This window comes from Miniopterus natalensis, chromosome 1, assembly GCF_054644295.1.
Source record: "Miniopterus natalensis isolate mMinNat1 chromosome 1, mMinNat1.hap1, whole genome shotgun sequence".
In the NCBI taxonomy this organism is placed as follows: Eukaryota; Metazoa; Chordata; class Mammalia; order Chiroptera; family Miniopteridae; genus Miniopterus; species Miniopterus natalensis.
The window spans coordinates 22,020,532-22,033,732 of record NC_142081.1 but is presented as its reverse complement, the minus strand read 5'-3'; the positions used below and the strand labels follow the sequence as shown (position 1 = coordinate 22,033,732).

General features: G+C 47.8%; 1 protein-coding gene across 1 annotated transcript in view; it reads right to left on the bottom strand.

Annotated features, from left to right (window-relative positions):
* Positions 1 to 13,201, bottom strand: part of DPF3 (double PHD fingers 3) — a 243,762-nt gene that overhangs the window by 98,512 nt on the left and 132,049 nt on the right. The window contains exon 4 of the mRNA XM_016208146.2: positions 1,767 to 1,894. Within this exon, the coding sequence (XP_016063632.1) occupies positions 1,767 to 1,894 (128 nt within the window). The remainder of the gene's footprint in view (positions 1 to 1,766; positions 1,895 to 13,201) is intronic.

Genomic DNA, 13,201 nt, shown 5'->3' with positions numbered 1-13,201 from the left:
TCTATTGGAAGGAAACAGAAAATAAGCAAAGTGCATTAGATAGCGGTAAGAGCTGTGGAGAAAAAGAAAAGCAGAGTAAGAGAATGGTGAGTGCCAGGGGGTAGGCAGGGCCCAGGACATGGCATTATATACAGTGGTCAGGATACAGAGACCTCAGAGAAGAGGACACAGAAGCAAAACCTTGAAGAAGGTGAGGGAGAGAGACAACAGGATGTCTGGGGAGAGGACTCCGTCTGCAGAAGAAACAGCCAAGCAAAGCCCAGAGACAGGGGCATGCCTGGTGTGCTCCAGTAGCAGCACAAAGAGGCCAGGTGCCTGGAGCAGAGTGAGAAAGGGACAGAGAAAGCACAGGTCAGAGAGACGTAAGGGGGCCTTGACTTGCTCTCTGAGAGAACAGGAGCCCTAGCAGGGTTTTGAGCACAGGAACAACAGGATCTGACTTAAATGTTACAAGGCTCCCTCCCAGCCATTAGCGGGGGACGATCTAGAAAGTAATCACAACAGTGCAGACAGGAGACCAGGGTAGCAGCAGTGGATGTGGTGAGGAGCCACGCTTGGGATTTGTGTTGCGGCAGAGTCAACAGGATTCCTGATGAATTAGACATTGGGTGCAAGAGAAAGATAGGTGTCGAAGATCACTCCAAGGTGTGCCAGACAAATCAAGGTGACGGCTAATACAGATCCATACTAGGGCAGCAGCTCTGTGAAGTCGAGGAAGGAATAGAACAATAAGCCACGTTGTGACAACTAAATGGAAACGACTTGACCATTCATATGAACAGGGGAATAGCAGAGAAGGTGGCCAGACCCACTGATTCATTCAACATCTTTCTTGAAACCTGACTCTGCTGGGCACGTGCAAGGCCCGAGGATACAGTAGAAAACATGGCAGCAAAATCCCTGACTTGATGGAACTCAGACTGGTAGTACTTACGAAGCAAACCAAACAATGACTGCTACTAATTTAATTATAATGTTAACAAATTAATAAGTAAATATTAAATTGGATGTGAAATTAATAAATATGTAATATATCATGTATATCATAAAATATTAAAATATAACTTTAAATGTAATGTAATCATAATTATATTTCATTATTAATACTATTATTTAACATTTGTATTACAGTATTTAACATTATTACAATCATTATATTCAACAATGGGGATTCAAGACAAATAGATAAGGAATGGTCGGAGCACACCATTATAATCTTGCTTGATGAGAGCCTTACTAGTGTGAACACAAGGGCAGGAGCCACCAACCCTGCCTGGAGGGTGACTTCTACACTGGCCTTGAGGGAAGAGTGGGTGGTGCTGTGGAAGAGTGAACTGTATGTATCCAAGGATGGAGTGTGAGGCACGGGGACCGGGAGGAGGCAGGGACTCACTTGGCACCAGTTAGTGAAGACAACACTAAGGTTTTGAGCCTGTACTATGGACTGTTTGCTCCATGGGGGTGAGGATTCCATCTGTTTTGCTCACCACTGGTCCCCCAGGATGTAGCACCATGCCTGTCACACAGCAGGCCCCCAAGATACATTTTGAGTACATAAATAGGGAGATCAAGGAAAAGAAACAGATTTGAGAGGAACAATGACTTCTGGGAGACATGTCAAAGAAAAGAATTTGCAAGCTTCCTAGCAACGGTGCCACAAGGCAATTTGAGATGCAGCCCTGGCCCTTGCAGAAGACCAGAGCTGGTGCTGGAGCCCACGGTGATGCTCTGGGGCACCCCTCCTCCCCCAGTAGGCACAGAAATACCTGTATCTCCTGGATGCTCTCCTCCTCTCGGGTGTCCACCTTCTTCTCAACCCCCTCGCCTCGGAGCAAGGCTTCCAGCGTGGTGCTCTCTGAGGTGAACCCATCCTTCTTCAGGGGCAGCTCCACTTCTGAAAAACAAGATCAGAAAAGCAAGGTCAGGCCACTGGAAGCAGGAGGGACAGGAAGGGCAGAGAGATGGCCCTTGAGAGCATGCAGGAACCAGAGCTCCTGGGTTGAACTTGAAGCCGCCTGTGCTTTCTCCTTCAAGTGGAACAGGACACTGGAGTGGGTCCAGCTTTTCTGACTCCAGATCATAATCCCAGAGACAGATTCCAGTCCTGCCTGCTCCCTCAGAGATGGCAGAGGGAGAGCAGAAAAGGTGCCAGATGGCCATGGGATCGGATGGCCTGGGTCTCAGTCCACCTTCTGCCACTCTCCAGCAAGGTGCTCAAGGATCCCAGAGCCCATTTCTGCATCTATAAAGTGAGGATAACAGTGCCAAGCACCCCATATAGCTGTTTTGTGGGGCAAAAATGTGTTCCTTTACATTTAAGTTCTTTGGAAATTCTAAAGCAGTACATCACTGCTGGCCTTATGTCCTATGATTCTCTTCTCCCTCTAGCCCACCTCTTGTTTGGCAACTCCATGACCTCCCCTCTGCCATGTTGGCTGCCTAGCTCCAGTCTGCTCCATGAAAAGCTATTTCAACCTCAGAGAGGTTGTTCTTAACAACTTACCAGGGAAGCAAAGGCCTGTAAAGCCAAGGGAAAAAAAGAGCAAGCACAACTGCCTAACAGGCCCAGATCAGCAGCTGCGAGCTGCAGTGTCTGCACACTAGGGCATTTTTTCTGAAGACATCAGGATTTGATCGGCTACCTGGGGCTTGAGGTCATGGGGCCAACTGAGCAGTGGCAGCTAGAGCCAGCCCTACCCATGAGAGAGACCAGAGAGAAGCTAAGCCCCTTTCTCAATAAGTCCCCCAAACTGCTATCCCAAAGGAGGATTTTTTTGTTGTTGTTGTTTGCATTAAAAATGGAAACCTCGGGTATAAGTGATAATATCTGGATTTACTACAAAATATTCCTTTAACCTCTCCTCTGATTCCATACCTCATGGTCCCCTGACAATTAGATGTGTGGTCACTACCCAGTATCATACAAAATGGGTGCAAGAATATGAGGGAATGGTGCCCTAGAAAACTGTCAGAGAAAAGGAATGGCTCATTTGTACAGGGGATTAAAAGATCAGTGTTGGGACTATTCACAGAGGTGTGGACAAAAGGTAACAACAGGGAATGATGAAGCACCCTAGGGGAGTTAAGAGTGGGGAACCATTGCCACTGCTATTTCTGGAGGGACAGAGGGGGAGTGTCTGCAAGAATCTGGAGGGAGCACCACAGCAGAGCTCCCAGGTAGGATCTGTGGCTTGCAGCAGAGAAGCCCTGCCCCTGCCTCTCTGCTGAGCTCGTGGGTCCAAGAAGGAAGGCATGGGGACACACAGACCAACCTCTCTCTCCCCCTATTCTCATCTTCCTGCCCTGCCCTGCCCTGCCCTCCCACTGGCCAACCTCAACAAGAAGCTAGAGAGCAAGGGATCCTTCTTGATACAGCCCACTGAAGTCAACTTCCTGGAGCCCAGGACAGTGTGGAAAAGGACGATGAGTGATCTGGGGAGCAAATGGAAATAACCAGAAAGGTCAAGCCCTGCTCCACTGAGCTTAGTTCCAACTCAAATGGAACTCTACCTACCCCTTTCATCGTATCCTCCAAAACCATTCAGGCTCACCAGTCCACAAGGAAGGGGTGCTCAGCATCCCATTAAAACTGAAGAAACACACATCCATGGTGACCAGTCCCAGAAAAAGAAGGTGGGAAGGAGAAACGGTATCTGAAGTACCTTGCAAGACAAGGTCTTTGGGATTTCTCTTACCAAAAAGGCAAGCAGAGGATCCAACTCCATCAGAAGCAATACCACCAAATCAACCACCTCTCGAACTCATCCATCCATCTATTCATTCGACAGATATTTACTGAGCACCTGCCATGTGACAACTGCTGACAGAGGAAGCAAGCCAAGTAAAGACAGTCCTGGTCTTTACGTAGTTTATATTCTAAAAAGATAGGCATTAGCCCGGCCGGGATGGCTCAGCAGTTGAGCATCGACCTATGATCTAGGAGATAGCGGTTTGATTCCCAGTCAGGACACATGCCCGGGTTGCAGGCTCGATCCCCAGTAGAGGGCCGTGCAAGAGGCAGCCAATCAATGACTTTCTCATCATTGATGTTTCTCTCTCCCTCTCCCGCTCCCTCTCCTCTCTCTGAAATCAATAAAGACATATAAAAAATAAAGATAGACATTAAACACTAAATCCAAAATAAATATGTAATTACAAATTGTAGTAAGAGCTATGGAGGAAAACAACCAAGTGAAATGTGAAGGAAGAACAAGGAGGGTCTACTTTATATCACAGGACCAGGGGAGCCTATGCAAGTTACAGTAAAGTCGAGTGTCAGAAAAAATCAGCTGTCTGCTTTAATAAGCGCAGGGTGTGCAACCTCAGCGCCTGCTCCAACGACATATTATTCTTCCTCCCAAATCAGAAGAGGCTTCCAAATGTTGAGTCTAAAACAATTACAGTGTGCCGCCTCATGTCCTATCCTCAGTCAAAAGAGAACAGCTGCTCACCATCCCTCAAACTTACAATAACCATCCATTCGTGTGTGTGTGTGTGTGTGTGTGTGTGTAGTTCATGTTTTAGCATCTCGTTACCCTTCTCAACTCTAAATAAATCCTGTTTCCAGAATTGCACATTTTGAGCAGAAAAAAAAAACCTTACAGGTCATCTGCTTTAATCATCTCATTTTATAGTCCAGTCACCTGTCTCAGAGAAGTAACTTCATCGAAAGTAACAGAGTAGGATGAGAAAACAACCAAATGCCCTTTTCTAGATGCCATTAAGATCATGGCAAGAGCCGGCTGGTGTGGCTCAGTGGTTGAGCACTGACCCATGAACCAGGTCACCGGTTTGATACCTGGTCAGGGCACATGCCCAGGTTGTGGGCTCGATCCCCAGCAGGGGATGTGCAGGAGGCAGCCAATCAATGTCTCTCTCATCAAAGTTTCTATCTCTCTATTCCTCCCCTCCCTTCCTCTCTAAAATCATTAAAAACATATTTTTTAAAAAAGGTATGACAAGAACTCCACTTAATGCATCCTTGTTAGTAGTTTGCAGGCCCAGGCAGCCCTAATGGGCACTGAGTTTGTTTTCATGCAGGGTGCTTGACACACAGTAAACATTCAAAATGTGGCAGCTGTTATTGCTAATGTATTGCCTGACCTCTACCACCACTCAAGAGCACAGTTATCCCATTTTACAGATGCAGACACTGCAGCTTAGGGAAGTGCAGAACTTCCTTAATATCACACAGCTGGTAAGGAGTAAAGTCCAGCCTGGACCCTAATCTGCCTCCAGAGCCCATTCACCTAATCTCTACATTATACAGACTTAACCTTGCCTCTCTTTGGTCCTTTCTTGAGAAGTCTTTCTCTAACCCTTTGTACATTTTCATTGCATTCTTAGGCTCTCTCCATAGTTTTCATATTTTGAGATACAAGGCAGATCTCTGCTGAGATGGAGGGCAGGTCTGTGCCATGGCTCTGCTCTACCTGAGCATCCCACAGGCTGTTTGCCCTGCTGTAATAGTACTGACCCCATGCAGAATTTTTCGTCAACTGAGCTTCCTCTTCCTCCTTCCCCTACTCCTCCCCACTCCCATGCTAAATATCCCTCCATCCTGCTTTTCCATAATTCAGTTTATTCCCTTGGTCCTCTAGTCCTTTACCAGATGGGCACAGTATAAGAATCAAGATGGAAAAGAAAACCAAAATGGGAACAGTGAGATGAGCTCCCTACCTGCATAAAGCTAGAAGGATCCTCCAATAGCATATAGAGTCCAACCCCTTAATGAGGAAAGCGGGATACAGGAAGATAAGGAGACTTTCCCAGAGTCACAGAGGAAGGCAGTGGCATCATTCTTGCCTAATTGCCAAGATATTTAGTTGGCTCATAGAGCCAGACCCAGAGTCAAATCCTAGCCTTGCCATACACTGATTGAAGGACCATAGGCCAGTTACTTAAACTTCTGAGTTTCCATTTCCATGTGTTAAAGGGTATCATCATACTATTTCATAGTGTTGGTGTGAGGATTTACAAGTTAATACCCTGCATAAAGAAATGGGCCCCCATAAGCAGCTCTGCTCCACTTCTAATTGGGAACAGAGATGCTCCTTGGGTGACTTCCAGCACAATCCATCACACAAGAGGCAGCTTCTGTGTTCGACACAAAAAACTAGCGTGAGAAACAGAGTGGAAAATGAGTCCCCTCCCCCCCTCCCCGACACTTTGGCTCAGTGGTTAGAGTGTCAGTCCGTGGACTGAAGGGTCCCGGGTTCAATTCCGGTCAAGGATAAGTACCTCGGTTGAGGCTCGATCCCCTGCCATGTGCCAACCAATTGCTGTGTCTCTCTCACATCAATGTTTCTCACTCTCTCTCTCTCTCCCCCTTCCACTCTCTCTGAAAAGCAATGGGGGAAAAATATCCTCGGGTAAAGATTAAAAAAATAAAAAAGGAAACAAAATGCGGCTCATCAACTTTTGTTTTGGTTTTTCTATTCAAAACATAAAGATTCCAAATTAGACCATGTACGTAAAGAGCCTGGGATGTTCTAAGTGCCCTATAAATGCTACATGTTATTATTATCAAAGTTTGAATAATTTATTTTAATGGTACAGCAGCATTGTTCAATAGAAATATAATGCAAACCGCTTATATCATTTTAAACTTCTAGTAGCCACATTTTAAAAAGTAAAGAGTAACAGGTGCAATTAATTTTAATAACATATTTTCTCTAAATATATACAAGTATTATTTCAACATCTAATCAACATAAAAATATGTATGCAATGTTTTACATTTTATTTGCATTAAGTCTTCAAAATCTGGTGTGTTTTACACATATAGCACATCTCAATTCATATTAGCCACATTTCAAGTATTCAGTAGCTAGTGGCTATAGTATTAGTGCAGGCTTATAGCCATGAAAAGTAATGTTTACTATGATTTGCTTCCCAAAAAAGGAAAAACATTAAATATGGCTCTTAATGTTGCCTGCTTAGTACCCGGCCAACTACCATTCTAAGATAGCAGTCTAGCTGACCACTGGTGAACCCTGGCTTCAAAGCACTATGGGTAAGGCTTGCAAAGTCAGAGTAACATGCAAACCAGGGCCCTCTCAACAAACCAGCTCAGGGTACATTCTCTGGCTCCTGACCACAGGAGGTTCCAGGCTGAAGGTGAAAAGAAGGTAACAGGTCCAAGCTTTTGCACATTGTACGTCCTACACAAACTCCCTGTTGAGCTCTGAGGGATTTCATTGATTCAGTTTTATTCTAATACATCTCATCTGGATGTAGGATTTAGTAATTCTTTAAAAGTGTACTCATTTTGAACCTCGCACAAATTTAGGGACCACATAACCTGACAGGAGCCATCAAACCTTTAACATTGAAAGAAAATGGTCCAAAACACACACATAATTCATCTTTAAATTAGCCTGATTTTATACACATGGATATAAACCCACGGATCGTTACTCTCTCCAGAGCAGCAGCAGCTGTCACCCAAGCCAGCCGCCTCCCTGGGCCCCCGTAAGCAGCTCTGCCTCCACTTCTAATTGGGAACAGAGATACTCCTTGGGTGACTTCCAGCACGATCCATCACACCAGAGACAGCTTCTGTGCAAACCGAAGCAAATCGGTTTCCAAATAAGAAAAAACCTCTTAGACAAACAAGGATTGAAGCACAGAAAATCTTTTTTAAAAAAAGAAAGGAAGAAAAGCACAAATAAAAGCAAAGGAAGAAAGAAAATCACCAGTGAAGAGCAATGGCTTGCTTCTCCCCGGGGCTATGGACAAGGTGGACAGGGCAGCACCCTCTTGGAAGGAGATCAAAGCCACAGGCTTTGGACACAGGTGCCCCAGGCCTACCACCCAATGCACCAAAAGCAAAGCTTCCACTGGGTTGTTGGAGCCACTGAGCTCATTAACAGGATGCAGGCAAGATGAGCCCGAAAGTGCAACATGGGAGCACAGTGAGTAATTAAATCCCAGGTCATTTAAAAATGCACACGCCTGGATGTCACAGGCTCATGGAGCCTCTGACTCCTCTTATGGTTTGTTGTGTGTGTGTTTTTGACTCAGGATGGAGGACTGGGAACCTGCAAGTCATATATGGATTATAATAAAATATGCCATATAAAAAACAGATTAAGACAGTTCTTCTTTGGGGAAATATACAAAGAGAGGAGCTGTCTGTTAGCTGTCGAGTTTGCAAGAGATACCATCTTTCGGGAGGCTGTGCTCTGCCAACAGACAGACTGCCCTGAGGGAAATTGCGGTGAAACACCCGACAAGGCACATCCATCCGTCCATCCATCATGGGCTCTCTCCGAGGCAGGGGCCTGGAGATAGAGTTATGGTGCAGAAGGGAGGGAGAAATCCCACAGACAATGGCAGACAATCCTCCTGCTACATCATGAGCACTCAGATTTTTTTAACCTGCCTCTAGTTTTTCTTTAAAAATACAAATGTACAGTTTTCTCTCTGGGTGCTTATTATTTTTGAGGAGTTAAACTCACCCTGTTTCCTTGGATTTATACATCAACTTACACCAAGGAGCTTAAGAATCATCATTTCATTTATCCCCACCAGATTCATGGGGAGGGGAAAAGGGGGAGGGAGGATATTGTTATCTCACCCCACAGGGGAAGAAATTGGGGGAAACCAAAGACCTGATTTCCTGAGATGGTGGCAGGCCCAGGAATCCATCTGCTCATTCCTCAGGGGTGCCATTTTCTTGGCTGTGGCTGACTCCCTGTTTTGTGATTCATAAAGCTCAAAATAGATAAGGTTCACGTTGAGGACCCATCACCCAGGCTGCACACTTCAGGCCCTTGTTATCGCTTAAGAATCCCAGAATATCCACACTAGAGGGCTGCTCATTCCCCCAAATGGCCTCTGGTGCCCACACCCTGCTGTACCTACTCACCCACAAGTAAGTTGACACAGAGGCCAGAACCACAGATAAGCGTTCTCTCACCCCTGGGACACAGAAAATCACACACGCTGTTAAAGGAAGCTCACCACTGTGCTGGCCATCAGATCAAGTCAGTGCAGCTTAGCAGGATGGTGGGAAGGGGAAGGATGACGGGAATGGATTGAGCGGTGAAATACTTCATGGGAATACAGAGAACTGGAAAGTGCAAGAGGCTGCACTGGGGTGAAATGTGAGCTCTAGTACCCTAAAACACACTTGGTCTTGATCTCCTCATCTGTAGAACCAGGGGAACATAGCCCACTTCCTGGTGTTATTATGGGGGCTAAGATCACGGATGCTATAGAGTGCTGGGCAGAGGGACACACTCAATTACTATGAGCTCCCTTCCTTTCGTCTCCCTCTTCTTGCACTTCACAGTGAACTCCTCAACCTCTGACACTCAGAACATGAGAGACAGTGAGGCACCTTCCCCCCGCCTGGGCATGGGCCCAGGGAGAATGGAAGCAAAGAGGCTGAGTCAGTGCAGAGGACAGAGGAGACTGAGGATGAGACAGAGCTCGAAGGCCAGATGCTGGCCCAGGCCCGATTCCAGGGTGGGCACTGACTGGCAGATTTGGAAATCACAGCAGAGCCCAGAGGATGCCTACCTCTATTCATTCACTTAACAAATAATCATTCAGCACTTACTATGTACCAGACTCTGTTCTAGGTGCTGAGGACATAGCTGTGAACAAGAGGCCTCATAGATGTTATATTCTAGTGGGGTGAGAAAAAAATACACATTCCAGGCAAAGGAGCCCTCAGTGCCAAGGCTCATCTGCCTGGAGCATGAACAGTGGAAAGAAAAGGAGCCCATTTCAGAGTTACAGGGCCTTGTGAAGGACCATGTGGTCAAGTGAGAATGTTGGCTTCTACTAGGAGTGGGATCAGAAGCCACTGGAGGTTTCAAGCAGAGTGACATGATAATGCTTATATTTTAACAGCATCACTCTAGAAATAACTGAAATGAGCGCAGAGGTGGAGAAACAATAGTAACTACAACACTGTGTGTGGAGCTGCACAAATGAGCCATGCCTGGTTCTTTGGAGAGGTCTATTCCTGATACAGAGAAGCCCTATCCTCATGGCAATTACATCCCAGTTGTCAGGTAAATCCAGGGGGCAGGCCATATGGGGGTACAGTTCCTTGGCCCCTGAGCAGGGGCATCCCCACACAGTGAACAGAATAAAGGTCAGGTGTAGAGGCCAGGTCCCCAGTACTCAGAAGGTGGACCAGCCTCAGCCAAGGGCAGAAAAGACTCAACCAGATGGGCGGCCTAGCACACGATGGTGTTAATAAAAGCAGGGAAATCTTCCCAGCTTATCTGTGTGGCCCCAGCAATGGAGACCAGAGGGCTGAGTTCTGGGACACAAGCAGGGAGCTTGTACAAGCTGTGGTTCTGTTAGAGGTGAATCCCACAGCCAGATGCCAGGCTCTCTCTCCTCAGTGTAGAACAAACCAGACTTGGGCCTTTGAAAAGACTCCAAGGCAGAATGTGTTCCCATTCTGGGCCAGACAGCACACTCTTCCAGCTGGGCAGTGAGCTACCTACAACAAGTGTGCCCTTGGTGCTGGGGACAGGAACAGATAGTATTGGAAGAGACCCCCTCGGCCCGCCCAGCAGTACAGCATGGAGAGGGCCATCCCTGTGCCTCCTCACACTTGCCAAATCCTCAGCTCCACCATCCCACAGGACTCTCAGAGCAACCCTGTGAAGTGAGCAGAGCAGCTGCCACACTGCACTTTACAAATGCAGCATCAAGGTCAGAGATGTTAGGTAACTGCCCAAAATCACACAGGCAGTGGGTGGAGGGGTCTGAACTTGAACCCAGGCCTTGGGGTCTATCCCTGTTTGGTGTCTTTTCTCCTGCAGAGCACATCTTGCCTACCAAAGAGAGGCAAGATGGCAAAGATGGGACAGGCCCCACAGGCCAGCCTGAAAACTGGATGGGACAGTGAGGTCAGCTGCTAAAGAAGACTGTTCCTCTCTGGCTCAGTCTCCCTCACCTGTGAAATGGGGATGATGAGAGCTAAGTCATGTTCTTTAAGCCTGAGATAAAACACTGGGCACCTTTCTTTCCCTTACTCCTTTAATAAATCTTTACTGTCCACCTACTATGTGCCAAGCCTACTATGTTCTGGGCACTGGGGATTCAGATGAAAAAAATGGGTGGGCCCCTGCCCTCAAAGTGAGCACCTTCCAGCGCCAAGGGAGCCCAGGCTCAGTCCCTCAGCTCCTTTCCCCAGACTGCCAGGAAGATTTTTTTAAAAACCATAAACAGTCATAGCATGAAGCAGGGGCTGCAGTAGCCTGCCCACCTGTCTCCAGCTCGCATACAGTGAGGCCAACAGGAGCTGAAGAAGCTGCCGTTGCAGGCCTCTGGGATGGATGGCTACAGGCTCTGACACTGCAGGAAAGAGATAAATGACTGGTCATTTCCCCTGATGCACTTGAAGGCATCCATTCTCCCAGCCTACCAAGCTCAGGCAACCCTCCCCACCCCCCGCAGAGACAGATAAGCACTGACAGATGGGGGTGGGAGCTGGAATGTCCTTCCCCCTCCGAAGGACACAGCCAGACTCCTCTGTGGGCCAGGAGGAGGTTACATTGTCCACTGGCTCACACCTGGCTAGGGGCTCCACTGGTCTCTTCCTCCGCCTCCCTCCATCTCACCCACCCCAGCCTGCCTCATCCCTGTGAAGAGCACACATGAGAGGGGGAGGCCAGGGGGCAGAGGGAGCCAGCTGACAGGCTCATCAATCTCTGGCTACAGGCTTGGCACATCGGCATTCCTTAAGTTGTTCCCGGACGGGGAGGGTGCCGGAGGAGTCAGGGGGACTGTCTTAAGGAGAAGAGAAATCATGGGGAACATCCGAGAGCGAATGGTGGAACAAGTCTGGAGACTATTAAAATGTGGGCCATGTACAAAAGCAGTGGGGAGCTAATTAAGATGCAGGATTTTCAAAAGCTGGGGAAGTTGGCCGCAGCCTGATCCCATCTGTAGAGTTCTGGCAGTTCGGTGCTGTAGGGACAGCACCCTAGGCAAGCAAAAAGGCCTCTACCCCTGCCCAAGCAGACAGGACTCAGGCTCCCTATCTGGAGCACCACCTTGGGGGCGCCTCTCGAGGGTCCCTGTGACTTGTTGGCCGGCTATGGCACCCTCTGCTTTCGAGCACCCCAGGCCACTGTCTCCTCAGGGTCCCTGCCCTACTGTTCATGTTCCCCCAACAACGTGTGGTGGGGCGTGATTACCCCAGTCATTCATCCCCAGTCATTGAGTGCCTGCCAAAAAAAAAACCACAAAACATGAGAAAGAAGCAGAACTCTATTCCTGGCTGCCTTCCCTCCCATCACCCTTGGAACCTGGCAGGGGTGGCAAAGAGCCGTGCTTGGCCCCCAAGAGCAGAGAGACTTATAAGGCCTCAGGTACATTTCGGGAGCAGGATGAATGTGTTGTAAAAGCCCTATTGGTCTGAGAACAGGACGGATGAGTGTTGGGTCCTGCAGCAACATGGGCCCAGTTTCAAAGGGCTTCCCCTCAGGTTCTTTCCTTGGCTTCACCACTGTGTCCCCTGGGAAATTAACTTCCTAATTCTGTGTCACAGTTTCCCAACCTCTGCAACAAAGATAAAATCTGCCCTAGACCATGGGGACCAAAAGGTCTAAGGTTGGAAGATGCTAAATTGATCTAAGCAGACAATCTGAGCATTTAATCCAGAGGGACACAAGCAGAACTTTGTTCCCAGCCTTTTCTTTTCTTCATTCAAAGAAAAAAAAAAGGGGGGGAGTAAGGGGAGGTAAAGGCCTCTTTTCTCATCAGCTGGCTTTTGCCCAACATCTGTCCTGCTTCAGGGCCTTCTGGTGGATATTTACTATCCACCTTTCTCTCCTGCCAGCTCAGCTCCCCCTTCTCAAGGACAGAGCTCCATTCTTGGGGAAAGGTCCAGGGAAGGCCCCTCTCGGGCACCAGGCCCCTTGCCCTAGTCTTCGTGGTGCATGAATTGATGGCTGCACAGTGAAACACCTTGCGTTCGCCTCTGCAGCCAAGTGCAAGCTGCAGAGAACACTGAACTCCATTGTCAGTCAGTGGAGAGAAATAATGTTGCATGTGCTGTCCTTCAGACACCCAGGCAAGTAGGAGGTTGTGAGATATTTATTCAAGACTGATTGGAGGGGTGATGTTGGGCGTGAGAAAGACATAAGATCCAGGGACATTGAGAATGCTTTCAAATTCCAAAGAGCTCTCCCCAACTCTCAGGCCCATCCCACCCCCACACAGA